General features: G+C 40.3%; 1 protein-coding gene across 1 annotated transcript in view; it reads right to left on the bottom strand.

Annotated features, from left to right (window-relative positions):
- Positions 1-27,310, bottom strand: part of hectd2 (HECT domain containing 2) — a 117,971-nt gene that overhangs the window by 17,487 nt on the left and 73,174 nt on the right. The window contains exons 11-17 of the mRNA XM_073027430.1: positions 21,852-21,948; positions 19,942-20,049; positions 13,008-13,140; positions 7,406-7,494; positions 4,531-4,689; positions 2,093-2,167; positions 335-422 (exon numbers count right to left, since the gene is read on the bottom strand). Of these exons, the coding sequence (XP_072883531.1) occupies positions 335-422; positions 2,093-2,167; positions 4,531-4,689; positions 7,406-7,494; positions 13,008-13,140; positions 19,942-20,049; positions 21,852-21,948 (749 nt within the window). The remainder of the gene's footprint in view (positions 1-334; positions 423-2,092; positions 2,168-4,530; positions 4,690-7,405; positions 7,495-13,007; positions 13,141-19,941; positions 20,050-21,851; positions 21,949-27,310) is intronic.

Genomic DNA, 27,310 nt, shown 5'->3' with positions numbered 1-27,310 from the left:
ACTTTGCATTAGAAAGTTTCTCTAAATGTATTGCCACTCAATTGCAAATTTTATATTTAATTGCACAGCCAAAGCCTTTATTAAAATAACCATATTTCACACACTATCAGTAGCAGAATATTCTGACTGAAAGCAAAGAAACACCAACAACTCAGATAAATAATGTTCTTGCAAAGATAGTTGAAAACTAGTTATAAGAAAAGCTTAATTAAAATAAATTGAGTAAATCAGTATAAAAATTCCCAATACTTTAAGCTATACAGTGTTAGTCATAAGCTCGTCAATTATTTACTAGATAATGTAAAACATAACTGTAGAACAAGAACTCACTTGCCTTGCCTGTTCTGATTCGTTACAAGGATTTTGTCTCCACCTGGTTTTAGGTTGCATGATTTAACTGTTCCAAACTCTTCCTGAAATACCTGAAATCAATAAAGGATGAAACAATGAACCAGATGTGTACAAATAAACTGTTTTAATTCAGGGCTCTTATCTTGTTAAGCAGCCTCACGTATAGTACTTTGTCAAATGCCTTCTGAAAATCCAAATAAACAACATCCACGGACTCTCCTTTGTCTATCCTGTTTGCTATTTCCTCAAAGAATTCCAACAGATTTGCTAGGTAAGATTTCCTCTCAAGAAAACCATTCTTACTATGGCTACCTTGTCATGTGTTTCCAAATACCCTGAAACCTCATCCTTAATAATGGACTCCGGTGCCTTCCCAACCACTGGGGTCAGACTAACTGGCCTATCATTTCCTTCCTTCTGCTTCCCTCCCTTCTTAAAGAGTGGAGTGACATTTGAAATTTTCCTGTCCTCTGGAACCATTCCAGAATTTAGTGATTCTTGAAAGATCATTACTAATGCCTCTACAATCTCTTCAACTACCTCTTTAGAACCCTGGGCTGTAGTCCATCTGGACCAGGAGACTTCAGACCTATCAGCTTCCCAAGTACCTTCTCCTTAGTAATAGCAACTAGCTCAGCACTGACTTCTGCCTCCTGACACTCTGGAATTCCCAGCATTCTGCTAGCATCCTCCACAGTGAAGACACATGCAAAGTACTTATTAATTGTCTGCCATTTCCTTGCAGTCATTTTCCAGTGGTCCAATATCCACTTTCACCTCTCTTTTCTCCTTATATATCTGAAAAATGAACAATGTGGTGACTGTTCTCTGGGATGGAGGGGTGTGTAGCCCTGGCCTGATTGGGAGAGCTGGGGGTGAAAATGTAACCATTGTGTGAAGTATGAAGGTAACAAATAAGGATTAGTGTGAAAGTGAGTGGTAGGTAGAGAACAGACTGATTGTATGAAATGAATCTGAAAATCACATTATTATGGTAATCCGAGGGGAGTGGGGGAATTGGGGACCAGGTCTGGTGTGTGGTCAACCGAGCCAAATAGAGGCAGGATCAGAACTTTCAGTGAGGTTGGGGTGAAGGAAATCATGGGGTCAGGGGTAACAAACCATGGAAATGGTCGGGGTCAGAAGAGAAGAAATGTGGAGGAGTATCCAAAGACAATGATAAGTAATTTACTTATTGAGCACATATCCTAGCCCAATGATGTCCTGAGAGAGACCCAATAACATGTGCACCAGATCAATAAGGATCAGTTTCCCTAGATGGCTAGGGAGCAATGTCACCCTGTGCACCCCAGCATGGAGAAAGTCAGAATGGAGTCACTAAAATGACAGTCAGTGCCACAGTTGAATTTCCAAAGTAGTGCAAAACTAGCAATAGATATTACTTTGAAAATTCAAATGTGCATTGACTATCACTTAATAAACATTAATTTTCTGTTGTACAACATTGAAAAAGGATTATGTGATCTAAATTCAGAGCAGTTCACGATGACAAGCAGAATGAAGTCCTAGTTTGCTCCACATGTAACATGAACACATTACGAGTACTAGCAGGATCAATAAAAATGCTGATCACAGAACATTGCTTTTCAAATGCAATTAATATTTCTTCAATATCCTCTCATTAGGATTGTGAATCATGAATTCATGAATTCAGAATTTTCTTCAGAATTACCGAATGATTTTGTAATTAAGGTAGAATTTGATCAAATTAGAAACCTACTTGAAATGTGGAGCCAAAGTCTTCCTCAACATTGCCTTCATAATTGATAAGTGCCAGAAGTCCATCGGCTAAAGCCTTAAAATAATATATTAAAGTGTTAATTCATTTCAGAATGATTAAACTATACTGTTCCCTGTAACACTGGAACCCTTTACTCAGAGGAGGTTCCCTCTGGATTGCCATGTTATTCTGATTTTCAACTTCAATGTCAGTCTATTCCCTAGCTCCCCCTCACTTTCACACAAAGCCTTTTTTTAAACTTTAAAAAAACTACAAAGTTATTTCACAATGAGCCAATAAGATACTTTGCCACTTCATTCTGGAACTGAATTACTGTGAATTACCCACTTGCATTCGCCAGATCTGGATACTGAGAACTGGCTAAATTGAGCCATCTGGCATAAGAGATTTCCTACGAAGTGGTCAGACTGTTAGCATCAACTAGGCCTCAAAGGTCATGTCCTGTGACTCCAACCATGAAAAGGTGTTTGAACTGTTTTTAAACACCTCTGATGATTAAAAACATTATAAAATGCAGTAACACTTTTGTTTAATGAAAAAATGATTTAAATAAAATTAATAAATAAATACATTTAATGTGTTATAAAGAAAGATGATCAAGTTGATGTAACATTTAAAGAACTATGTTTGCTAGTTAGTCACACTAGCCATTTCACTGAGGATTGGCAACCCTTCACCAAATGCAAAATGACAGTGGGCCCCTCATCTCTGTATACCAGTATCCTGCTGTTGGAACCACTGGTATGTCAACAGTGGAGTCAGATGCACTGCCTTCTTCTTTTCCATTTCAGTGTAAAGTCATTGAAGTCAGAGACAAGGACAAGGTGAGTGGTTGTCAGAACTATCTGTAAGAAGTGAGCGTTTTCTGTTTTTTCCACGATATATGTTCCCATACTAAGTCCAACTGGTGACTGCAGGAGCCATTCCCTTTCAAGTATCAGCCTAACTGGTCGTTCAATTTGAAACCTGGTGTTTAATGTTCCATTTCTTGTTCACTTTTGGACTGAATTCACTCATCAACTTTCCATCTTCTTTTGCCTCTGCAATTTCATTTACATTGAGAAGGTCTTTTTATTGGTTATTATCTTTACAAGATGCTGTTATACATATATAAAAATCATCAAAACAAATTGGCCTAGGGTGTACCTAGTGTGTGATTATAAGTTCTGAAATGAGACAAGGAACAAAGAAACTTTGATATATGGTAATCACTGGGTGGAGAGAGGAGGCTCCTGATATCCAGACAACATTTGGTTATATAAAGAAAATGAGGAAAGTATTGACAGTGTCTAGCATCTCAGAGTTTGAGTCTAAGTGAACAGTTTGCAATTTAAAGAGATGAGAAGAAGAATAGGTCTTGGGGTAGAGAGAATCGAAGAGGAGAAAGAAATTTGATCAAGGGCAAATAATTACTTTTTCAGAATTTGTTTCCAATATGCACTTTGCATAAATAGTGCAATGCAGGCAGCAGGTAATATACTATATATCTCCACTGTTAGTTTAAATTAAATGTCTGATTTGCAAAGAAAATGAAAACCCAAAAACACAAATGCTGGATATTTGAAGTAGAATCAAGAAATGTTGGAAAGGTTACTGCAAGTCAGGCAGCATCATGGAAAAGGGAAATTGAGTTTCCTTAACACAGATTCTGCAGACGCTGTAAATCCAGAGGAACAAACACGAAATGCTGGAGGAACTCAGCAGGTCAGGCAGCATGTGTGGAAGGGAATAAACATCAACATTTCAGGCTGAGACCCTTCTCCTGCATTTCTTCCAGCATCTTCCGCGTGTTGTTTATGCTTCCTTGAAATGTTACTGAAACCTTTCCTCTGCCTCTTTCTACAGAGGATGAGGTTTTGCAATGTTCTCTGTTATGAAGTTTACAAAATTGTTTCCATGAAAAAATGCTCCCATAATGGGTGGTTATTTTATCACATCTTCTTGTTGGCAAAGGTTGATAATGATGCAAACAATTTATCTAAAATCCTTGTTCCAATTATGCTCCAAGAAAGCAATCAATGAAATAATTAAAGAATTTCTGTATAGCAGCAGTTCCCAAGTTAATGGTGGGGTTCATGGCATAAAAAAGTTTGGGAACTCCTGCTCTATAGTAATGAGAGAAGGCACAACTTCTTACAATTGTAGAAATGATCATACCTGTTACTGTTTTAATTACCACAGAACTACATGGCTTTGACACAGACACTTACAGGAAAAACAGACCTCCTTTCTCTGACTGATAAATCTTCTCTGTACATTTGGAGAACTCGTGACCCAAAACAGCTCATTATAAAGGATGATATAGTGAGGTAATCAGACATTTAGCAGTAGCTTGTGTGAGTGTTTGACAAAAATAATCTTGAACTTTATGATGCAGTGAGGTAAACTTGATCTGTGGATTCCTCAGGGGCACTTACAGGCATAAGCTGGTGCAAGTCATCAAGCGTAAGTGTTGCTATGCCAACGGCAGTACTCTGATCACATGGAGCAACAGGAGGACTCAGCAGTTTTTTATAGCAGCACGGTGGAAACCGAACATCCAATGTAATGCTGTTATACAGAGCCAGACCCATCAACTACAGAAATGTTAAGGTAAAGGAAAAAAGTTTTCTCCAAAAGAAGTTAACAAATAAAAAAATTCTAAGAACTATTTATTATCTGAAGGAATGGCATCTTATAATTTTAATCTCTCCCTTTCTGGATTTATTGTAGTTGAATGACTTTGCAAGAATGTAAATCCCATTGTTAAAAGAAGTCCTCAGGTCCTCATATTGTTGAAAATCAGACCCAATTATCTATAGCAAGTCTAACTGGTTTCAGCGGGGAAGATTATAACTTATTGCAACTACCGGTATATCATATTCTTCTGCTTTTGGGACAGCAAAGAAAAAAGTGAAGAGAAGTCCATGCCAGAGGCTTGGGTGAATCACAGCTCTTGCTGCAGCTCTTTGCCACCAGTTATTTTTTTACTGATACACTCTAACACAGAAATGATGTGTGATGAACTCAGAATATTTTTCAGAAAACCTCTGAATCATTGCACTGAAAAACTAGAACTTGTATTTCACAGTTAACCCCTCCGCAGCTGTGTGTTTAATGATAGGGAGGTCGTCAACCACTCTGCTGCAGAGAGATTAGTTAACAAAGGTCCTTAGTTAGTTATAATTAATTCATTATTAGTTAATTAATTAGTTATATTATTAGAGTGGTTTCTTCCTTCTTCAGTTCACAGACATTGACACACATGTTAATAACAGCAGGGGCAACAAGGGCATTTGGTACACTGTAAGCAACTGGACAAACAGGGTAATTCATCTGCCAATTAGATTAAAGGATTTTGAAGTAACTGGAGGAAAGTGGAAGAGGAAGCGAAAGAATGGATAAAAGGCAGTCATCATCATTAAGTGCTGTGTCATAAGACGTGGGCGATCGTGGCCTTGATAAAAGTAGGTGGACAAAAAGGCAAAGATGAAAATGAAGAAACAAATATTAATATTTTATACACAGTTGAACTATTTATAACACTATAAAGAAGGTGATTGGACAATTGATTACTTGATGTCACTTCTTATTGCAAGTTTAATAGAACGATAATGAGAAACTGCATCTAATTCACAAGAAGGGTAATGCAAGAAGATAACGACTAAGTAATGAGTCAGACACTCGTAGAGGTTCACAAGTAGTAGGCTTTGCTTTCCTGCCACGTGAATTAGCTTTAGTTACAGTATGCATCTCTTATCCATTGTTAATTTTCAGAAAATTATGTAACCAGGCTCAAAGTCGATCTGTAGTAATAGGAAAACTACGGAATGAAGTACCACTCCTGAAGAAAGGAAGATCTGAAAACGGTGGCACAGAGGAACAGCTAAACAATGGCACCAAGAAGCTTCAGCCTGATTCTCTCCAACTTCAACTAGTTGCATTTGTTCAGGGAAAAATATGCTTTTCACATTAAGCTGCAAATATTTTCTGCAATGCAGAATGTCTCCACCCACAATTCATTTGTGGAATCTGTCCTCTTCCTAATCTATCCCCCATACCATCACCTTCCTTGCAGTGTCCTCTCCCCATACTGTCCTCCAATCTGCCCCAGACTCCATCTCCCTTTATACACTGTCCCAATAACACTTCACCCCCTCTGCAATCTGTCCCAGAACTCTATCCCCTTTCCATTCTGTTCCCTCCACAATCCGTCTCCCACTCTTTCCCATCCATCACTCATTTCTGGCCTTTCTCCAAGCCCCGCAACTGCCCTTTTAAGCTCACCTCTCAGTTCCATTCCCCATCCTATTCTGTCGCCCACCCTATCTTCCCTTCCCACTTTGCCCCTCTCCTCACATAGATGCCACTCCAGCTCCTTGCCCACCCTTTCCCCTCCCCATTTCCATCCCATGGTTCGTTTGTTCTTAGCACATAACTCATTTATCCTCATGGTCCGGACCATCCTATTTTGATCGTGACTCTCACTCACTACAGCAGATCACGACCCCACCCTTTTCTCCTATAGCCAATTACGGTTTCCTCACATTCTAACCCTCTAGATTAGAGAGATCCCAATTTCCTCCACACTGATACACCATCTCTTCCCCTACCTGTTAAAACCCAACCTTCCTTCTCCCACTCCTCTCCTTGGACCCCCCCCCCCCCTCATGACTTGCCATCTATGGACTGGGCCTGGATCCTATCTGTTCTCTAAGGCACTGCAATGGAAGAGAACAGTGTGGAGAAGAGCACAGCAGATGGAGTGTCATGAGCAGCAGGCTTGTGCAATGGTGGACCCCAGAGATCATCAGGCTGACCTTCCAGACAACAAAGATTACACTTCCTGCGTGCACATGACTGAACTTTCAGAGGTTAAAATAGGAATATTTGAAAAAGATTAGATGCATATTACTAGATACACAGATGTTTCTGCAAGTAATGAAAGGAACTTCAGGAAGATGTCAGGGCAAACAGCCAGTAACGTCATTCAATGAGAACAACATTTATAGTTAGTTCCTGGCCTGCAGATGGTTGTGATACCACATTCTGACCACAACAGAATTCTATTGCTCTGCTCTTTTGGCTAATTTCTATAGCTTTCTGTTCATTTTCAGGTGGTTGTCTACTGTGAATTTCAAACTGGAATAAAATTGTGTGCTTCAAGTGCTTCAAGTTCTTTCATAAGAGATTTCTCCCACTTCTCTAAATCTATTTTTTGATAACCTGATAATCTCATTTTAAGGTCCATTGTTCAAAATGTCTCCTTAACACTGTCAATAGATTTAATTGAAGTAAATCTGCAAAGGATACAGCTCCAACTAATCGAAATTCAGAGTAGTTTTCACGTTTAAAGTTGCTGAACCAATAAAACCCTGAATCCTGCTGATACTGAAACATACCTGTAAAATAAAGATATCCAGACAGATGGTCAAATATCAGTCCAAATATATTTTAAAGGTTGTAATTGTACTTACCAACACCAACCTCAGGTTCCCTTTAAATATTCCTCCTCTCAATTTAAACCGATGTCCTATAGTTTTAGATGCCCCTTATCATCAGAAAAACACCATGACCATCCATCTTATCTTTTCTTGTCAGGATTTTATAAACCTTTATAAGTTCCCCCCCCCACCCCCCCAACCCTGTTCTTCACCTCAGAGAAAAGTCCTGAGGTGATTTTCAGAAATCACAGCGAATAATGCAAAGGCTTTGCAAAGTCTGACATTACTCTCCAACCAACTGTTACCACGTATGGTGTTAATAATTGCAAAGAAGTACACAATCTTCATTTTCCTTTCTATATTAAATGATCAGCATTAAATTGTAGATTAGGAAGTAGTGAATGACGGTGAGTTGCATGAGAGATACAGGATTTAAGCACCAGTACTCCATGTGAAAAAACAATCCAAGCATCTAAATACACAAACCTTTAACTAATCTTCCACCCCCACCAGCTTAAGGACCACACTAACCAAAATCTACAGAGTAATCCCACTAAAAATCTCCATGGAGTTTTCTGGCTATTTTTACAATTATCATAAAATATAGGAGCAGAATTAGGCCACTTGGCCCATCAAGTCTGCTCTGCCATTTCATCGTGGCTGATCCAATTTTCCTCTCAGCCCCAATCTCCTGCCTTTTCCCAGTACCCCTTCATGCCTTGACCAATCAAGAATCTATCAAGCTCTGCCTTAAATGTACAGAAAGACTTGGCCTCCACAGATGCCTGTGGCAAAGAATTTTCACAGATTTACCACTCTCTGGCTAAAGAATTTCCTCCTAATTTCCATTCTAAAAGGTTGCCCCTCTATTCTGAGTCTGTGTCCTCTGGTTTTAGACTCTTCCACCATAGGAAACATCATCTCCACATCCACTCTTTCAAGCCTTTCACATTTCAATGAGGTCCCCCCTCATTCCTTTGAATCCTAGTAAATACAGGATCAGAGTCGTCAAACTCTCTTCATATGACAATCCATTTAATCCTGGAATTATTTTTGTGAAACTCCTTTGAACGCTCTCCAATTTTAGCACATCCTTTCTAAGATAAGGGTCCAAAATTGCTCACAATACTCCAAGTGAAGTCTCACCAGTGCTTTATAAAGTCTCAACATTACACCTTTGCTTTTATATCCTGATCCTCTTGAGATGAATGCTATTATTGCAATTGCCTTCCTTGGCAGAGTTAACCTGCAAATTAATCTTTAGGGAGCCCTTTACACCCCAGTTCTTTGTATTTTCTCTCCATTTAGAAAATAGTCTACCCTTTCATTTCTTCTACCAAAATGTATGACCAGACACTTTCCAACACTATATTCCATTTGACACTTCTTTGCCATTCTCCTAATCTGTCTAAGTCCTTCTGTAGCCTCTCTGCTTACTTAAAACTACCTGCCCAATCACCTATCTTCATATCGTCTGCAAACTTTACAACAAAGCCATCAATTCCATCATCCAAATCATTGCTATAAAACGTATAACGAATCGGTCCCAACACAGCCATCAATGCAACACTACTAGTTACCAGTAGCCAAACAGAAAAGGCTCCCTTTAATCCACTCTTTGCCTCCTGCCAATCAGTCACTGTTTCATCCATTCCAGAAACTTTCCTGTAATACCATGGGTTTGTAGCTTGTTAAGCAGCCTCTTGTGTGGCACTTTGTCAAACGCCTTCTGAAAATCCAAGTACACAACATTAACCATTTCCCTTCGTCTATCCTGCTGGTTATTTCTTCAAAGAATTCCAACAGATCTGTCTGGCAAAATTTTCCCTTGAAACCATGCTGACTATAGCCTATTTTATCATATGCCTCCTTGTACCCTGAGATCTCATCCTTAATAATCGACTCCAACATCTTCCTATCAACTGAGATCAGACTAACTGGCCCATAATTTCCTTTCTTCTGCCTCTTACCCTTTGTGAAGAGTGGAGTGACTGATGCACCATCAATAACTCTAGGAGACTGGAAGTAAACGATAGGTTTTTATTAACAGCGAAAAAGGGACCACGCCCATGTCGAGACTGAGGGAGGAGCAGTGCCCTCAATCGCCTTTATACAGGGGTCTGTGGGAGGAGCCACAGGAGCAGTCAGCAAGTGGGGGGGGGGGGGGGGGTGTCCAGACAGGTATATATAGTTTACCACAGTGACATTTGCAATTTCCCAGTCTTCTGGATCCATTCCAGAATCTAGTAGTCATTACTAATGCCTCCACAATCTCTTCAGCCACCTCTTTCAGAACCCTGGAGTGTACACCATCTGGTCCAGGTAACTTATCTACCTTCAGACCTTTCAGTTTCCCAAGAACCTTCTCTTTAGTAATAGTAACTTCACGCTCCTCATGACTCCTGAAACTTCACCAAACTGCTAGTGTCTTCCACAGTGAAGATGCAAAATACCTGGTCAGTTCATCCGCCATTTCCTTGTTACCCCATTATTACCTCTCCAGCATCGTTTTCCAGCTGTCCGATATCCACTCTTGCCTCTCTTATACACTTAACGTATCTGAATAAACTTTTAGTATCCTCTTTAATATTATTGGCTAGCTCACTTTTTTATTCCATCTTTACCTTCTTAATGACTTTCTTAGTTGCCTTCTGTTAAAAGCTACCAAATCCTTTATCTTCCCACTAATTTTTGCTCTATTATATGCCCTCTCTTTGTCTTTTATGTTGGTTTTAATTTCTCTTGTAGCCACAGTTGTGTCATCTTGCCTTTAGAATACTTCTTCATCTTTGGGATAGGTATATATATCCTCTGCCTTTCGGATTGCTTCTAGAAATTCCAGCCATTCCTGCTCTGTCATCATCCCTGCCAGTGTACTTTTCCAATTAATTCTGGCCACCTTTTCTCTCATGCCTCTGTAATTCCCTTTACTTCACTGTAATATTGATACATCTGACTTTAGCTTCTCCTCAAATTTCAGGGTGAATTTGATCATATTATGATCACTTTCTCCTATAAGGTTCCTAACTGTTCTCTAATCAATTCTATTTCATCGCACAACACCCAATCCAGAACGGCTAATCCCGTAGTGGGCTCAACCATGAGCTGCTCTAAAAAACCACTTCATAGACACATTGAAATGCACTCTCCTCAAATCCAGCACCAACCTGATTTTCCCAAACCTTTAAACATAATTTCTATAACCACGTACATTTGACGCAGCTACTGTTCACCATTTTATGACACACTGAATATTGTGTAAGGGCAGTAAGGTGGTGCATCTTGTAGAACTGCTTCATCACAGCTCCAGTGATGTCTGGTGCTGTCTCTGGAGTTTGCACATTATTCCTCCGACCACATGATTTCACCCAGGTTTTCTCCCACATTACAAAGATGTGTGGATTGGTGGGTTAACTGGCCATGGTAAATTAGCCCCAGTGTGTGTGTGTGTGAGGGGTAGAATCTGGAGGAACTGTCAGGATTTGTGGAAAATAGGATACTAGGAAAATTAGTGGAAAATGGGATCACTATGAACCGGCTAGGTCTCACAGGATAAAGTAGCTCCTTCCTATATCACAAGGAAATATGCCTCATTTGAGTGGCATAAATAGGCTTTTTCCAATGAGATTGGGTGAGACTAGAACTGGAGGTCACAGGTTAAGGGTGAAATGTCTCAAGGAAACGGGGAGGGGCAACTTCTTCACTCAGAGGGTGGTGTAAGTGCGGAACAAGCTGCCAGAGGAAGTAGTGGATATGGGTTCAATTTCAACATTTAAGTGAAGTTTGGATATATACACAGTGGGAGGGCTATGATCCAGATGTGGGTCGATGGGACTAACTAGGCAGAATAACAGTCCAGAAAGGACTAGATCAGCCAAAGGGCCTTTTTCTGTGCTGTAGTGCTCTATTATTCTATGACTCTATAACTAAACTAAACTAGTATTATACAACTAGTTGGAAATAGTCGGTTTGCAATTATTATTTATGTTAGGCTCACTCCTGATATTTTGGTCAAAGGAATATATATTAACCTAGCAAAAAGAAGTTACACTATTCATGCTTACAGACCTAATTGAGGCACTCTGTTCAAATTTAATCAATCTACTTGCATTATTCTAGTTCAGAAGAGCTTAGCCGATCAGCCCAGCACTGATGTTTCCTAACAGACATTGATGTTTTGAAATTAGGTGCCCTGTAATGCAACACTAAAGGGTTACACTCACTGCATAGCAGCTCAGAAGCATCAATACTGAAACATTTCTCTTTGTTTTGTACACGCACTTTAAATGAGCAAAATCACTTGCCAGTCATTCAAAATTCCAGTTTATTATGTTAATTTGAACCTGCGCTCAGTAGGTTTCTAAACGGTGGAGGAATGGAGGGGTGCAGGGATGGAGGGGTGGAGGAATGGAGGGGTGCAGGGATGGAGGGGTGGAGGAATGGAGGGGTGCAGGGATGGAGGGGTGGAGGAATGGAGGGGTGCAGGGATGGAGGGGTGGAGGAATGGAGGGGTGCAGGGATGGTGGTTGGAAAAGGTACCGAGGAAGAAGATTGGTCATGATCTTAATGAATGGTAGAACAGACTCCATTGGCCAGAGTTTGCCTCTTGTTTCTGTTTCTCATTTTCTTAGAAAGAAACAAAAGAGGATAATAGGACAATAGGACTCCTGACCTCACTGTCTATCTCGTTATGGACTTGTAACTTATTGCTTACCGCACTGTAGCTGCTACACTTCATTCTGCATTGTTATTTGTTTACCTTGTTCGATTCAATGCACTGTCTAATGATCTGACCTGTACAGACAGTATGCAAATTACAAGCTTCTCCCTCAATCTCGGAATAGGTGACAAGAACAAAGCAATTCCAATCAAATCTACCGGCAGTGAAATAGGAGAAAACAGTGGACAGGTGATATGGAAGGGGATGCAACTGAAGGCAGAACTTCTGGATTGGAAGAATGCCATCTTTAATTGGGTAAATTTGCCAGCATAAAGTGAAACCAATGACTGTCCGGTAAATCTGTAAACAGAAGACTTTTTTTGAGGTATTTCAAGATTAGGTTCCTTCAAAGAATAAAGGGAGAGGACTGAAAGCTAGGGCTCCCTGGAGGATGAAGAAAATTATTTAGTGATTAAAAGAACCAAAAGAGGGAAGCATGAACCATGTCAGATGAATAATTCAATCAAGAACAGGCTGAATATAGCAAAGTGAAAGAGACATGAAGTGAAATGGACAGCAAGGCAAGCACAGAGGGAACATGAAAACTGAATTGTAGTTAATTTATGGGAAGCCTGAACATTTTCTGTGGATTTGTGAATGGCAAGCAGGAACAAAGAGGAAGGCTGGGGCTAATGAGGGATTCATAGTTAATCGATGCAGAGTGCCAGTGGGCAAGGATACTGTAAATACTGAGTGAGTTGTTTCTAATGGCCAGTGCATTCATGTATTAACTTTATCGTTTTTGCCTCACCATAATCCGATTGGAAGATCTGTCGAATAAGTAGGAGAAACCACTCTTTTGTCAGGCCACCCATGTCTAATCCAGCTTCTCCAACAAATGTGACTTTCAATTTTTTTTTCAACTCTGCCCTTTTTCTTGTTAACTGAAAATGTAAAGAGATGGTCATAAAGCAGGTCACAGAGAGAATACAAGTGCATTTTAAATTTTAAAATAGGATTATGCAAAACAGAAAAAGTAACATGGATTATATAAAGAGCAACATTGTAAAAGCCTACATCTTTTATATTAAAACAGAAATAAAATTTACTACCTGCACTATTTTAAAGGCAATTTTGACAGCTGAGGAATTACGTACAATTACAAGCCAACATTAAAACAAGTTATTATTTGACAGAGTACTCAACACAGTCTGACAAGGCATTGCTTGTACTTTGTTTGTATGAACTACCCCTTAGAAGTTCTTTTTGTAAAAATGTTTGCACCTGTTATATGTAAACCGCAAATTTAAAATAATTTTGTGCCCGTTTGGCAAAGCCGGTGCGCATCTCTGGTGAGGCCTTGCCCACCAGGAAGTTGGAGTAGAAACTTTCCCTCATGATTCACCTTCATGCAGGTTTGATTTGCCTGTGTATAGATAATGATGTTATCATGGTGCTGTGCTTCTGACTGACAATGGGTCAAAACGCTGCAACCTGTGGTTGATGTTGTTCACATATCAGAGGGTGACCATTGCTAAGTCTTCGAGTCCACTGGGAAAGTTGAATCCCAATCTCTACAAATCCACAAGTAAACTGGAGTCTTTAGGCTAGAGACAGCCTGTTCCGGGGGGGTGAGTCGGAGGGAGGAACGGGGCCTGTTTTACGGTTCTTGTTTTGTTGCTTGGTGTATTCTGTTTTGTTGTGCGTGCTCTGTCTGCAGTGGAACGCATGGCAACACTAGTGAGCTGCCCCAGTACATCGTGTTGGTTGTTAATGCAAACCAAGTTCAAAGTTCAAGGTAAATTTTATTATCAGAGTACATACATGTCACCATAAACAACCCTGAGATTCTTTGTTCTTGCAAGCATACTCAGCAATTCTATTGAAGAGTAACTACAACAGGATCAATAAAAGATCAACCAGAGTGTAGAAGACAACAAACTGTGCAAATGCAAATATAAATAAATAGCAATAAATAATGAGAGCATGAAGTAACAAGTTAAAGAGTTGTTAAAGTGAGATCACTGGCTGTGGGAATATCTCACTGGAAGGGCGAATGAGTGTACTTATCCCCTTTGTTCCAAGAATCTGATGGTTGAGGGTAGTAACTGTTCTTGAACCTGGTGGTGCGAGTCCTGAGGCTCTTGCACCTTCTACCTGATGGCAGCAGTGAGAAAAGAGCATGGCCTGAGTAGTGAGGATCTTTGATGATGGGCGCTGCTTTCCTGCGACAGCGTTTCATGTAGATGTGCTCAATGGTTGGAAGGGATTTACTGGGCCAAATCCGCTACCTTTTGTAGGATTTTCCATTCAGAGGTATTGGTGTTCCATACCAGGCCATGGTGCAGCCAATCAATATACTCTCCACTACACATCTATTGAAGTTTTGTCAAAGTTTTTGATGTTATGCCAATTCTCCCGCAGCCACTTAAGGGAGTAGAGGTGTTGCCGTGCTTTCTTCGCAATTGCATTTATATGTTGAGTCCAGGACAGGTCCACTGAAAATGGTAACACCCAGGAATTTAAAATTGCTAAGCTTCACCTCTGATGAGGACAGGCTCATGGACCTTTGGTTCTCTCCTCTTGAACTTTACAATCAGTTCTTTGGTCTTGCTGACATTGAGTAAGAGGTTGTTGTTATGGCACCACTCAGCCAAGTTTTCAATTTCCCTCCTCTATGCTGATTCTTCCCCACCAACAGTGGTGATGTCAGCAAAGTTGACTACGGTGTTGGAGCTATGCTTAGCCACACAGTAACAGGTGTAAAGTGAGTAGAGTAGGGGGCAAGGCACACAGCCCCATGGAGATTGTGGAGGAGGTGCTTTTGCCAATCCAAACTGACTGGGGTCTACAAGTGAGGAAATCCAGGATTAAATTGTACAAGGATGTATTGAGGCCAAGGTCTTGGAGCTTATTGATTAGTTTTGATGGGATTATGCTATTAAATGCCAAGCTGTAATCAATAAAGAGCATCGTAATGTATGCATCTTTTCTGTCCAGATGTTCCAGGGCTGTGTGAAGAGCCAATGAGATGGCATCTGCTGTGACCCTGTTGCTCCAATAGGCAAATTGGAGCAGATCCAAGTTGCCTGTCAGACAAGAGCTGATATACTGTATTTCATTACCAACATCTCAAAAGACTTCATCACTGTGGATGTAAATGCAACCAGGAGATAATCACTGAGGCAGTTCACCATGCTCATCCTGGGCACTGGTATAATTGAAGCCTGCTTGAAGCAGGTATGTATCACATCCTGTTGAAGTGAGAGGTTAAAGATATCAGTGAACCCACCAGCCAGTTGGTCAACACAGGTCTTTAGTACGTGGCAGGTACACTGTCTGGTCTGTATGTTTTCCTTGGATTCACAGTCCTTGGATTTCACCGTATGTTTTGAAGTACATGTGCTAAATAAATAAATAAAAATCTGAAGGAGAAGACCATGCAGAAGATCAGAAATCATAGAGAATTAAAACACACAATTGAACCTCGATTTCCTTTTCATTGACTCCCACAATTGATCTCATGTGTTGTTTTTCTTCGATGGACACCACATATAAAGCTTTCAGCACCTGTGAAACAGGTGCTGTGATCTCTGGACCCACCAGAAGCCGGTAGACCATAAGACATATAGAAGTCCTCCAACAGTAGCACAGGCAGTGCAAGAGATTATGTCTGTCAAATGCAAGTCAGCCCAAGGCTTCCAAACACAGAGAAAATGATGACCAAGTTGCAGTTTGTATAGTGGCACCCAGTGTGGCATTAGGGTGAAACCTCGCATCCAACAAACGTACCAAAAATAGGTCAAATCCAAATTTTTACAATCAGCAAGAATATTTTTTTTGTTCCTTTCATGTATCTTTTAAGGCAGACAAGCAAACCAACTGGTTCAGACTGTGTTTACGATGTGGTTGTGTGTTATTTACAGCTCTCTTCCTATCTCCTTCTTAATCATCTCTGCTTTGTACTCGCCTTGCACATGAAGACTTTGGTTGCAGCTGTTAATATTCTCATTCAAATTGTAACCTTTTCACTCAGAAAACAGATAATGTACCTTTGGATCATATATAAAATGTGCAAAAGATTATTTATTTGCTGCACAATGCCTTCAGTCAAACTGGCCAAGGACTGATATAATCAGGTTATGGTACCATAATTATGTTCTGTAATGGTGTTCATTTACCTAGAGATAGGTTCTGTGCAAAACAGTTAAGTTGTACAGTCATGACTTGATTTCAAGATTTTCCCATCAAAGTTTGAATCTATAAATTAATTCTATATATTGACAAGTTTTCTGTGAAATTCTATTTGCTGGTAGGACTAAATTTCCCTTCTCATCATTTGAAGCTGTGTTCTGTTGTTCATTTGTCATGCATAATATTTCAATTAGCCTAAATCTACTTGAATATCACATCAGGGCATGTTCTACTGAAGTTACAAGCATGTTCTGTTTTCCTTACAAATCTACTTTTCCAGAAATATAAAACCTTTTTGTAGGTTACTATTCTCTCCATCTCCATTATCCGTTCACCTTGTGAGAGCTACATCATGACAATTTATTGGATATAATGTGTCCTCAACAACCTCTGCTACTATAATTACACAGTGTTACTGTAATCATGAAAGCCTTAGGAATCTTAACTTCAACTTTTGTGATATCCCATTAATAATTAACTGGCTGAATCAACACCATTGGATCTTTAAAAAACACAAAATGCTGCCAGAACTCAGCAGGCCAGACAGCATCTATGGGAGGAGGTAATAACGACGTTTCGGGCTGAAACCCTTCATCAGGAGTGAAGTTACATGGGATGGTCGAGGGGGATAAGAAGTGGGGGGAGGGATAAAGTAGAGAGCTGGGAAGTGATAGGCTGGAGGGAAATGGGCTAGGAGGAAGGTGGAGAATTATGGGAAATAAAAGAGAAAGAAAGGTGGGGCTGGGGGGAGAAATTATAGTGAGGGGGGAGAAAGAGAGAGAAAGAGAACCAGACTAAAATAATAGATAGGGATGAGGGTAAGGGTGGGGGGCAGGGCTATCAACGGAGGTCAGTGAGTTGGATGTTCATGCCGGCAGGAAGGAGGTTACCTAGGCGGGAGATAAAGTATTGCTCCATTGACCTGCGTGTGGCCTCACCGGCGCTCGGTCCTCCAGCAGTGGCGGGATCTCCCTATGGCCACACACTTCAATTCCACAGAAAACTCCCACTCCGACATGTCTGTCCATGGCCTCCTCTACCGTCAAGATGAGGCCGCGCGCAGGTCAATGGAGCAATACCTTATCTCCCACCTAGGTAGCCTCCTTCCTGCCGGCATGAACATCCAACTCACTGACCTCTGTTGATACCCCTGCCCCCCCCCACCCTTACTCCCATCCCTATCTATTATTTTAGTCTGATTCTCTTTCTCTCTCTTTTTCCCCCCTCACTATAATCCCTCCCCCCAGCCCTACCTTTCTTTCTCTTTTATTTCCCATAATTCTCCACCTTCCCCCTAGCCTATTTCCCTCCAGCCTATCACTTCCTAGCTCTCTACTTCATCCCTCCCCCCACTACTTATCCCCCCTCGACCATCCCATGACACTTCACTCCTGATGAAGGGTTTCGGCCTGAAACGTCGTCACTACCTCCTTCCATAGATGCTGTCTGGCCTGCTGAGTTCTGCCAGCATTTCGTGTTTTTTATTTATTTCCAGCATCTGCAGATTCACTCGTGTTACCATTGGATCTTTAGCTATTTTATTCTCCTTCCTCATATTTGAATCTGGTTGCCCAACACATCGAGCTTAAGGCATTTCTCAAAATAACCAAAAGAATTAAGCTTGGAGCAAGTAAACTAGAATATGAGCAGAAGTACTTAGATTTGTGAGTATTTCCCATTCCATAGGAAAGTTATCTTCTCCCAAATAAATATTAGATTTCATTTTGCGACACAATTGGAACAGTTTTCTCATTCCTCCAGGCATTTGTTTCTTTGAGGCAATTTAATTCTAAAGTTACTTTAAACATAATGGATTATTCCTAAAAGTGAACATGATAGACCTTATAATAACAAAAGTCTCATTGTTTACATTGCCATTCCTCCCATGAGGTTTGTGTGTGTGCATATGCACTTATTCACACCCTTAATAATAAATCACTGTTTAAAACTGACAAATAAATGGACAGCATATTTGACATAGTACCTTCCACTGAACCTGATCATCACAACCTATTCCTGAGGGTGGCTGTGTGACTAATGATGTCTCCTAATCTGCTCAATCACTCCCTACAGTTTGTTGACTGTTACCTATTTAGTACTATTGGATAATTTCCCACCTATCTTCCTCAAAAATTAGTATTTTTGAACCCTATTTTAATGATTAAGTTGGCAAAATGTATTCTACAACAAGGAGTAAAAACAGTTACAACTAAAACCATTGCAGCTGCTCATGGTTGATACATCTTTAGACAACAGTATTTATTTAAAAAAGTGCATTGTACCTTCGTATGCCTGTCTTATGAAAGACATTTAAGTATTGGCATATGAAAATAAGTACCATGTTCCTGTTGAGCAATTTATAATTAATTCAATTAAAATTAACTGCACCATCACATGACATTTATGATTCAGAAAGAGCTACATTTTGTCATATTCTGAGTTATAAAAAGCAGATCAAAGATGTGAAAGGTCTACATCTTGCTCAGTGGTGAGTAAGGTGCATCATATCAGTAGGGCAGAGCAAATCAGTGAATGTTTGGTTGAAGGGTGGTTCCTGCAAACTTCTACAGTGTATGAAACATAAGGAATAGAATACAGGCCTTTCAATTCAATGTGGGAACAGCCTCTCTTTTGTATGTTCATCATTGCAGAGTGCAGGTAGAATTTCAGTTTTAGGTGGCAGTGTTACCTTGTGGGACAGGTACCCTGTTGTTGAAATGTTGGATGGGGAACGGGTAGGAAATCAGAACTGTGAGTATTCCTTGGAGTCTTAGGAGGGGACATCATGATGGACCGTTGGCAGGGAAGGGAATATGATTAGAATATGATTGGGTATGATTGGGTCTGGGCAAAGAACAGGCTGGGAAACAGGTGTGGGAATCCCAATAGAGGGCTATTACAAGGATATTTTGTTTTTATTTATAGCGGACCTACCTGAAACTGGTAATGGTGCTGAGTCCTATGATAAGTTTTCAGTGTATTTTTTGCTGAAATTGACAGGGAGGAGGAAAGGCTCAGGATACAGGAAAACGTGGATCAGCTGGTTAATGGGGTAGAGCAATGGCAGATGAAATTTAATCCTGATACTCCAAAGCATCTTTAGAAGTATAGTAGATACGGGTAGAATATACTGTACACAATGAATGATCTGGCTCCAAGGTGTATTAAAGAAGAGAGAGCTTGGTGTACAAGACTAAAGATACCTGAAGCTGGTAGCACATGTAGATAGAAGTGCATACAGGTTGCTAGTTTTCGTTAGCTGGGGCACAAAGTACAAGAGCAGGGAAGTTATGTTTCAGCCAGCAGTCTGGGAAAGCAGATGATATGTAGTTGACATTAAGTCTGGATTAGACCTTCCACATGGGTTGAATTCTACAGGGATAAGCTTGTTGGCCTTGTAGAAATATTGCTATTAATTCAATGCTATTGTACCACACCTTCACACAAATTCATTGTTTACAGTATTTTAAAATAATCTTAATTCACCTATTATAGTCCCAATAAAGAGGGACTAATAATAATTATTAACAAGAATTAAAAATCCACCTTACCTCATCCAGAGAATCATTAACCAGATGCAATCGCCTCACTTTAATGTTTAGGAAAAGCACGTTCATGTCTGGCCTCTGTCTGCGGGAAACTTTATCAAGTAAGCTTTGCTACGCGGAAAGAAAAGACAACTACTAACTGCTAAGGTTTTTAACATTTGCGAACAATGGAAACTATCTTTGATTGCTTATGAGATGAGAAAGATGAAGCCAGGAAAAAGAACTTTATCACTTTTTTTCCCACGCAATGTCATACAGAGGCTTTCAAAGTGCCTTTATTCATTCTGGTCAACCTTTTATTCTATTATGACCAATAATCAAATTAGATATTGGTGCTTCTCCCTTGAACCTTCAAAGATCAAAGCTCAAAGGTACAATGCAGCCCAATAGTTGAAGCCTCACGGCCAATGACTGGAGACTGGAGGCCTGTCCTGGAGATGGAGGAACGTCCGTGTGTGTGGTGGGGAGAGGGAGTACCTCAACTTGTTTTGCTGTTGTTGTTTTGTTGCTTGTTGTGTTCTGTGTTGTTCTGCTAAGCAGTGTGGAAATGTTATGTTGGCACTGGGCTGCCTCCAGCACGTCCCTAAGCCTGCTGATTGTCAGCGCAAATGATGCATTTCGCTCAATGTTTCTGGGAACTTGTGATAAATAAATATGAATCTGGATATATGGCAGTACTTGGTGTTTAAACTGATAACAGTGCATTCATTTTTACCAGTTGTTATGGAATTAGAATATTGTGTATTGTGTAGTAATATCTGAGTAATATCATAAATACATTGTTTGATTAAGCATTGTTTGTTTGTTTAAATAATTCATTATGGACTATATGTAAAATTACGGGAATGGCATATGTCATTATGTTACCACGTTGTAAGTGTGTGCATCACTTAAAGTAAAGGAATAAAGTTTACGAGTTCTCCTGGCTCCAATACTCCAAATTAGGCCTCACCAATCTCTTATCTATTTTCAACATAACTTTCCGTCTCCTGTACTCAATACTTTGATTTATGAAAGCCAATGTGTGGAAAGCTTTCTTTACAACCATATCTCATGTGACACTACTTTCAGTGAATTATGGACCTGTATTCCCAGATTCCTTCGTTCTACCACGCTCCTCAATGCCCTACTATTCACTGTGTAACAGCTATCCTGGTTAGTCCTTCCGAAGTGCAACACCTCACAAGTCTGCATTACATTGCATGTGACATTTTTCAGCCAGTCCAGATCCCACTGCAAACCATGATAGCCTTCCCACTGTCTACTATTCTTGTGTCATCTTCAAATTTGCTGATCCAGTTAACCACATTATCATCCAGATAGTTTGATATAGTTGAGAAAAAACAACAGACCCAGCAATGATTCCTGCCGCTCTCCACTAGTCACAGACCTTCAGATATTCAGCCATCTAATACCACCCTCTAGCTTCTCCACAAAGCCAGTGCTTAACCTAGTTCAATACCTCATCGTGAATGCTGAGTAACAGAAGTTCTTGACCAGCCTCCAGTGCAGGACCTTGTCAAATGCCTTTCTAAAGCCAATGTTTTATAGTTACAAAATACAGCATTGAGCAGTGTTTGTATCTACTTCGTGACACCATTTCAACTTAAATGCAAACTCATTGGAAAGTGTTGTAAGGATTCTTTGCATGAGAGTCCAATAATTCCATGGAATGTTGAACAGCAAGTCCTGTCATTAGAGTTTGAAAACTGAATCTTCAACAAGGTAAAATCCAAAAAGTAGTTGAAACTATAATTTGAATTTCACCTCACACATGAGAGTCCCAGAATATAAAATATATACTGCTATATTCCCAGAATATAAAAAATATATACTAAAACATGCTGTCCTTGCAGATGTAAAGGATCTATTGACAACACTCAGTCAGGTTTGATTCCACAAAATCTACTTACCCTGGCTATCGTGATCATCTGCTGTTCAGAATCTCTCTGGATTATAACTTTTTTAGCTGCCAGTGAGAGAATGAAAGGGAACTGGCAAAAGGTAAACCTATAGTGTAGTGAAAAAAAGGCAAAGTTGTCATAGTCTTCTGTACCACACTATTGCAACCATTATATTTAAAATATCTTCAGTGAGTTCATATTTAACTGGATCTTTTCAAAAGCACTGCTGCTGAAAGGTTTATATTACAGGGCAGTACACATCCAGCTGCTTACCATTTCAACATACATTCCACTCAAACGTAAAGCCAAGTCAGAGAAGACCTTGTGGAACCATACGCACAAGAGGTTCTGCAGATGCTGGAAATCCAGAGTAACACACACAAAATGATGGAACCCTCAGCAGGTCAGGCCACATGCATGAAAAGGAATAAAGAGTTGAGGTTTCGGGCTGAGGCCCTTCATCAGGAGATGTGATTCAGTGCTGATAACCATTCAGACCAAAAAGTACTCAGAAGCCAGTCACATAGCTGGGCCGCAAACACTTCAAAAGCAGGTGAGAGGCTTTGAAAGCTGGCATGCCGGAAGACAATAGGGTCTGAGCTAACACAGTCATGGCTGATGGATCTGCAGGTATTTGAAATGCATGAAATGCAAGTACAAGTCAGATCGATAAATGAAGATGCAGCGTGGCTGCAACCCTTTAGAATTGACTACTCATTTATGTACTGAAAATTAGGGATTTTCAATAAAACTTGCTTGGCAAAGTTCATACCCTGTAGAAAGGTTACTTAAATAGACCACATTTATCTTGTCTGCATATTTATTTTTGAATACAGATTAACTACATTGACAAATATTACAAATACTTATATCATTATCAACCAGCAATGTAATCAAAAATGTCCTCAGATTAAAGCCTCCAAACTTAATTTTTAGATGTAAATGTTAGAAACACAAGATTTAATGCATTAACATATTTATGTTCACAATACGATGTCCTGCTGGTCGTGCTGAATATATTTTGTTTAAATAAAGATATCACAAGTTTTAATAGAAAGAGCAGTGAGTTTATAAGGTTTACAATAACCCATTCGATACATTGGAAATGAGATTTTAAAATTTGGGACATCTCCTGTGAAAACGTGTTAACTGCCGAACTGTGTTGTAATGTGCCCATTGGGCTTATGAGGGCACTATTGTACTGTATTTGCAAATCGATAGAATTTTATTCTGCTTTGCATTAAACACACACAAGAAAAGGGAAAAAGTAATTTGTACTTTCTATTAGTGACGCTTTCAAGTGATTGCAGACACTGCTGATTATAAAACAGTCTAAAAATACAAAATACAAAATTTAATTTACAAGCTACCAGTTATAGTTTCTCTGCATTTCAAATAAAGTGGAACAAAAAAGATGACACTTCTTTTGATGTACGTGACCGAGAAGACCCAGAAGACAGAAAAACGAAGACAAATAGAATCATTAGTCACGTGTCAATGTTTAGGTGACTGAAGGTGAACATAGCTGCTCTAGCTACAGTGCCATAAAACGTTAAACTGGCAATCGGGTGCGGTATCAAGTGTGTGTTGCTCTGTTGAAGGTGCCATTTCCTGCAGATCATTGAGGCTCAGTCTGCTCCCTTGAATGAGTGCCAAGAAATGCAATGGCACTATATTGACGGTCATGGAGTTATCCCCAATCTCACGAACAGGGTCATTCGTTAATTAGGTCTTGCTCAGTACTATAAGCTGCACTTTTCCAATATAATAACATTTAAGAAGTAAAACAATGTTAGAAATATCCTGAACGGGATGTAAAATGTGCTGTATAATCTCAAGTCCTACTTATTTTGACCAACATGTTATTTTATTTCAACCAATAACCAGACCAGACCTGTGAATATGAGGTAGCTCTTGTGAACATAGAGCATGGGTCCTTTAATCCACAATGTGGTGCCGACATAAACTCAGTGGCGACTTTTTTGGGTACTGGAGTGGAACCTGGTGTGGTATTCGGCTGCTGAAGCCCATCCACTTCTAGGTTTGATGTGTTGTCCCTTCATTTATGCTCTTCTGCACACCACTGTAGAAACATGGTGCTATTTGAGTTAGTCACCTTCCTAACAGTTTGAACCCATCTGGCCATTCTCCCCTGACCTCTCTCATTAACAAGGCCCTTCTGCCCACAGAACTGCCGCTCACTGGATGTTTTTTTCCGTTTATCATGCCATTCTCTGTAAACTCTAGAGACTGCCGTGTGTGAAAATCCCAGAAGACCTGCAGTTTGTGTGATATTCAAACCACTCGATCTGTCACCAACAATGATTCCACAGTCAAAGTCACTTAGATCACATTTCCTCTCCATTCTGATGTTTGGTCTGAACAACAACTGAGCCTCTTGACCACATCTGCATGCTTTTCTGCAATGAGTTGCTGCCACATAATTGGCTAATTGGGTATTTGCATTAATGAGTAGGTGTACCTAATAAAGTGGCCACTGGGTGTATATAAACCCACTGCATGCACATCACCCTCTGTTTTTCTTTCATCTATTTCCTATCTAAGCTTGTATCTGCCTCTACCAACACTCTCAGCAGTGCATTCCAGGCATCTATCAGTGTGTAGAAAATTCCCAGGATTATCCCTATTACCTTTTTTGAGTAATGAAACAATGTTTGCCATCTTCCAATCCTTTGGTACTACTCCTGTGGCCTGGGAGGATGCAAAGATAATTGTTAAAGCTGTAGCAATCTCTTCCACCATTTTCCATAGTAACCTGGGGTATATCCTGTCTAGCCTTGGGGATTTATCTATCTTAAAGTTTTTCTGAAGCCCCAATACTGCCTCTTTCTTAACCTTGACATGTTCCAGCACATTAGCCTGTTCTACACTGACCTCACATTCGCCACTGTGCCTGGTCTATAAACTGGTAACAGTGGGTTTGCTGGTGAAAGTTTTGCCTCATGCATTCTAAAACAGCAAAGGCTCCGGAGAGGTTTTTCTGGATGAGCCTGCAGACTGAGCTCAGACTAAAGAGGGCAACAATTCTGATGACCTCAATTTCAACCGGTGAAATGCAGCCATTATGAAATGGAATCACTTTCACCTCGGGCCTATGAAATGGACAATTAAGATCAAGTAGAAGCCCGAGCGTTCTGAGAAAAGTTCTTAAATTGAAAACAGACCTGTCAACATTTGTACTTGAATCATGAAAGCACAGCTCTGTGTTGTGTGAGAAGCAGAACAATGAGTCCTCGGAAAGATCTTTAAAGGTGAATCACTAATTGTGAAGCAATTGCATGGGCAGAGAAAAGGATATTAAGCAAACACTTTAAACATCTAATGGTAGGGAGTGTGTAGTAACAATCCATTAAGAAAGGTACCTCCTTCAATGAGCTCAGTGTGTTATCGATGCTGAGCCCAAATTGCACACAAGCAGAGGTCCCAAGCAATAATAAGTCAACAAAAGCGGGAAAACTGGGATTTTTTTTTGTCCGTAAGGGGCACAAAACTGCTCACAACACTCCAAGTGAGGCCCCACTAATGATATGAAGTCTCAACATCACATCCTTGCTTTTATATTCTAGTCCTCTCAAAATGAATACTAACATTGGGGCACTGAATTCATGACTACACATATTTACAGAAATTTGCTAGAAATCTACTGGCCACTCCCTGTTTGACCTGCAAAAGGTTCAGGACACTAAAAGCCAGAACAAATAGACTGAGGAACAGCTTCTACCCCAGAGCTGTGGCCTCCATCACACCACTCCCACAGAACAATGACTGAAACTGTGAGCACACACATACACACACAAGGACTCAAATACTCGCACTAACGGCACTTTGTGCATTACTGTGATATTCTGGAGCTGCTGCAACTTATTTTCTGCTACTTATCTATTTAATACTGTTTTTCTATTACTGTCTTGTTTTTTATCTACCGCTTTATTTAATTGCTTGAGAGGAAGCCAAACAGAGCTTCATTGTATCTATGTATAATAGACAATAGACAATAGATGCAGAAGTAGACCATTCGGCCCTTTGAGCCTGCACCGCCATTTTGAGATCATGGCTGATCATCTACTATCAATACCCGGTTCCTGCCTTGTCCCCATATCCCTTGATTCCCCTATCCATACAATACCTATCTAGCTCCTTCTTGAAAGCATCTAGAGAACTGGCCTCCACTGCCTTCTGAGGCAGTGCATTCCAGACCCCCACAACTCTCTGGGAGAAGAAGATTTTCCTTAACTCTGTCCTAAATGACCTACCCCTTATTCTCAAACCATGCCCTCTGGTACTGGACTCTCCCAGCATCTGGAACATATTTCCTGCCTCTATCTTGTCCAATCCCTTGATAATCTTATATGTTGCAATCAGATCCCCTCTCAATCTCCTTAATTCCAGCGTGTACAAGCCCAGTCTCTCTAACCTCTCTGCGTAAGACAGTCCTGACATCCCAGGAATTAACCTTGTGAATCTACGCTGCACTTCCTCTACAGCCAGGATGTCCTTCCTTAACCCTGGAGTCCAAAACTGTACACAATACTCCAGGTGTGGTCTCACCAGGGCCCTGTACAAATGCAAGAGGATTTCCTTGCTCTTGTACTCAATTCCCTTTGTAATAAAGGCCAACATTCCATTAGCCTTCTTCACTGCCTGCTGCACTTGCTCATTCACCTTCAGTGTCTGATGAACAAGGACTCCTAGATCTCTTTGTATTTCTCCCTTACCTAACTTTACACTGTTCAGATAATAATCTGCCTTCCTGTTCTTACTCCCAAAGTGGATAACCTCACACTTATTCACATTAAACGTCATCTGCCAAGTATCTGCCCACTCACCCAGCCTATCCAAGTCACCCTGAATTCTCCTAACATCCTCATCACATGTCACACTGCCACCCAGCTTAGTATCATCAGTAAACTTGCTGATGTTATTCTCAATGCCTTCATCTAAATCGTTGACGTAAATCGTAAACAGCTGTGGTCCCAATACCGAGCCCTGTGGCACCCCACTAGTCACCACCTACCATTCTGAGAAACACCCATTCACCACTACCCTTTGTTTTCTATCTGCCAACCAGTTATCTATCCATGTCAATGTCTTCCCCCCAATGCCATGAGCTTTGATTTTACCCACCAGTCTCCTATGTGGGACCTTATCAAATGACAATAAAGATCATTCATTCGAAAGAAACCTTAAACTAGCAACACAGATAAAATGCAGGTTCAAGCACCAATATTATATTTGGTAAAGATATTTGCAGCTGTGTGGGTTTCATCAAATCTTTGCATTGTCCACAGCTGGTACAATGTCATCGGCCATTTCTGTGTAAGGAGAGACTTACTTTCCACAGAGCCATCCTTGCCCTTACACAAGCATGTAAAATATGATTTGTTGGGTCAAGTTTCTGCCTGATTATGCTGAGTTTCTTGCAGAATTTGCCTAAAATTGGCACAACT

The sequence above is a fragment of the Hemitrygon akajei genome, chromosome 23, assembly GCF_048418815.1.
Source record: "Hemitrygon akajei chromosome 23, sHemAka1.3, whole genome shotgun sequence".
In the NCBI taxonomy this organism is placed as follows: Eukaryota; Metazoa; Chordata; class Chondrichthyes; order Myliobatiformes; family Dasyatidae; genus Hemitrygon; species Hemitrygon akajei.
The sequence above is the reverse complement of the archived record's forward strand: the minus strand, read 5'-3'. Positions and strand labels throughout refer to the sequence as shown.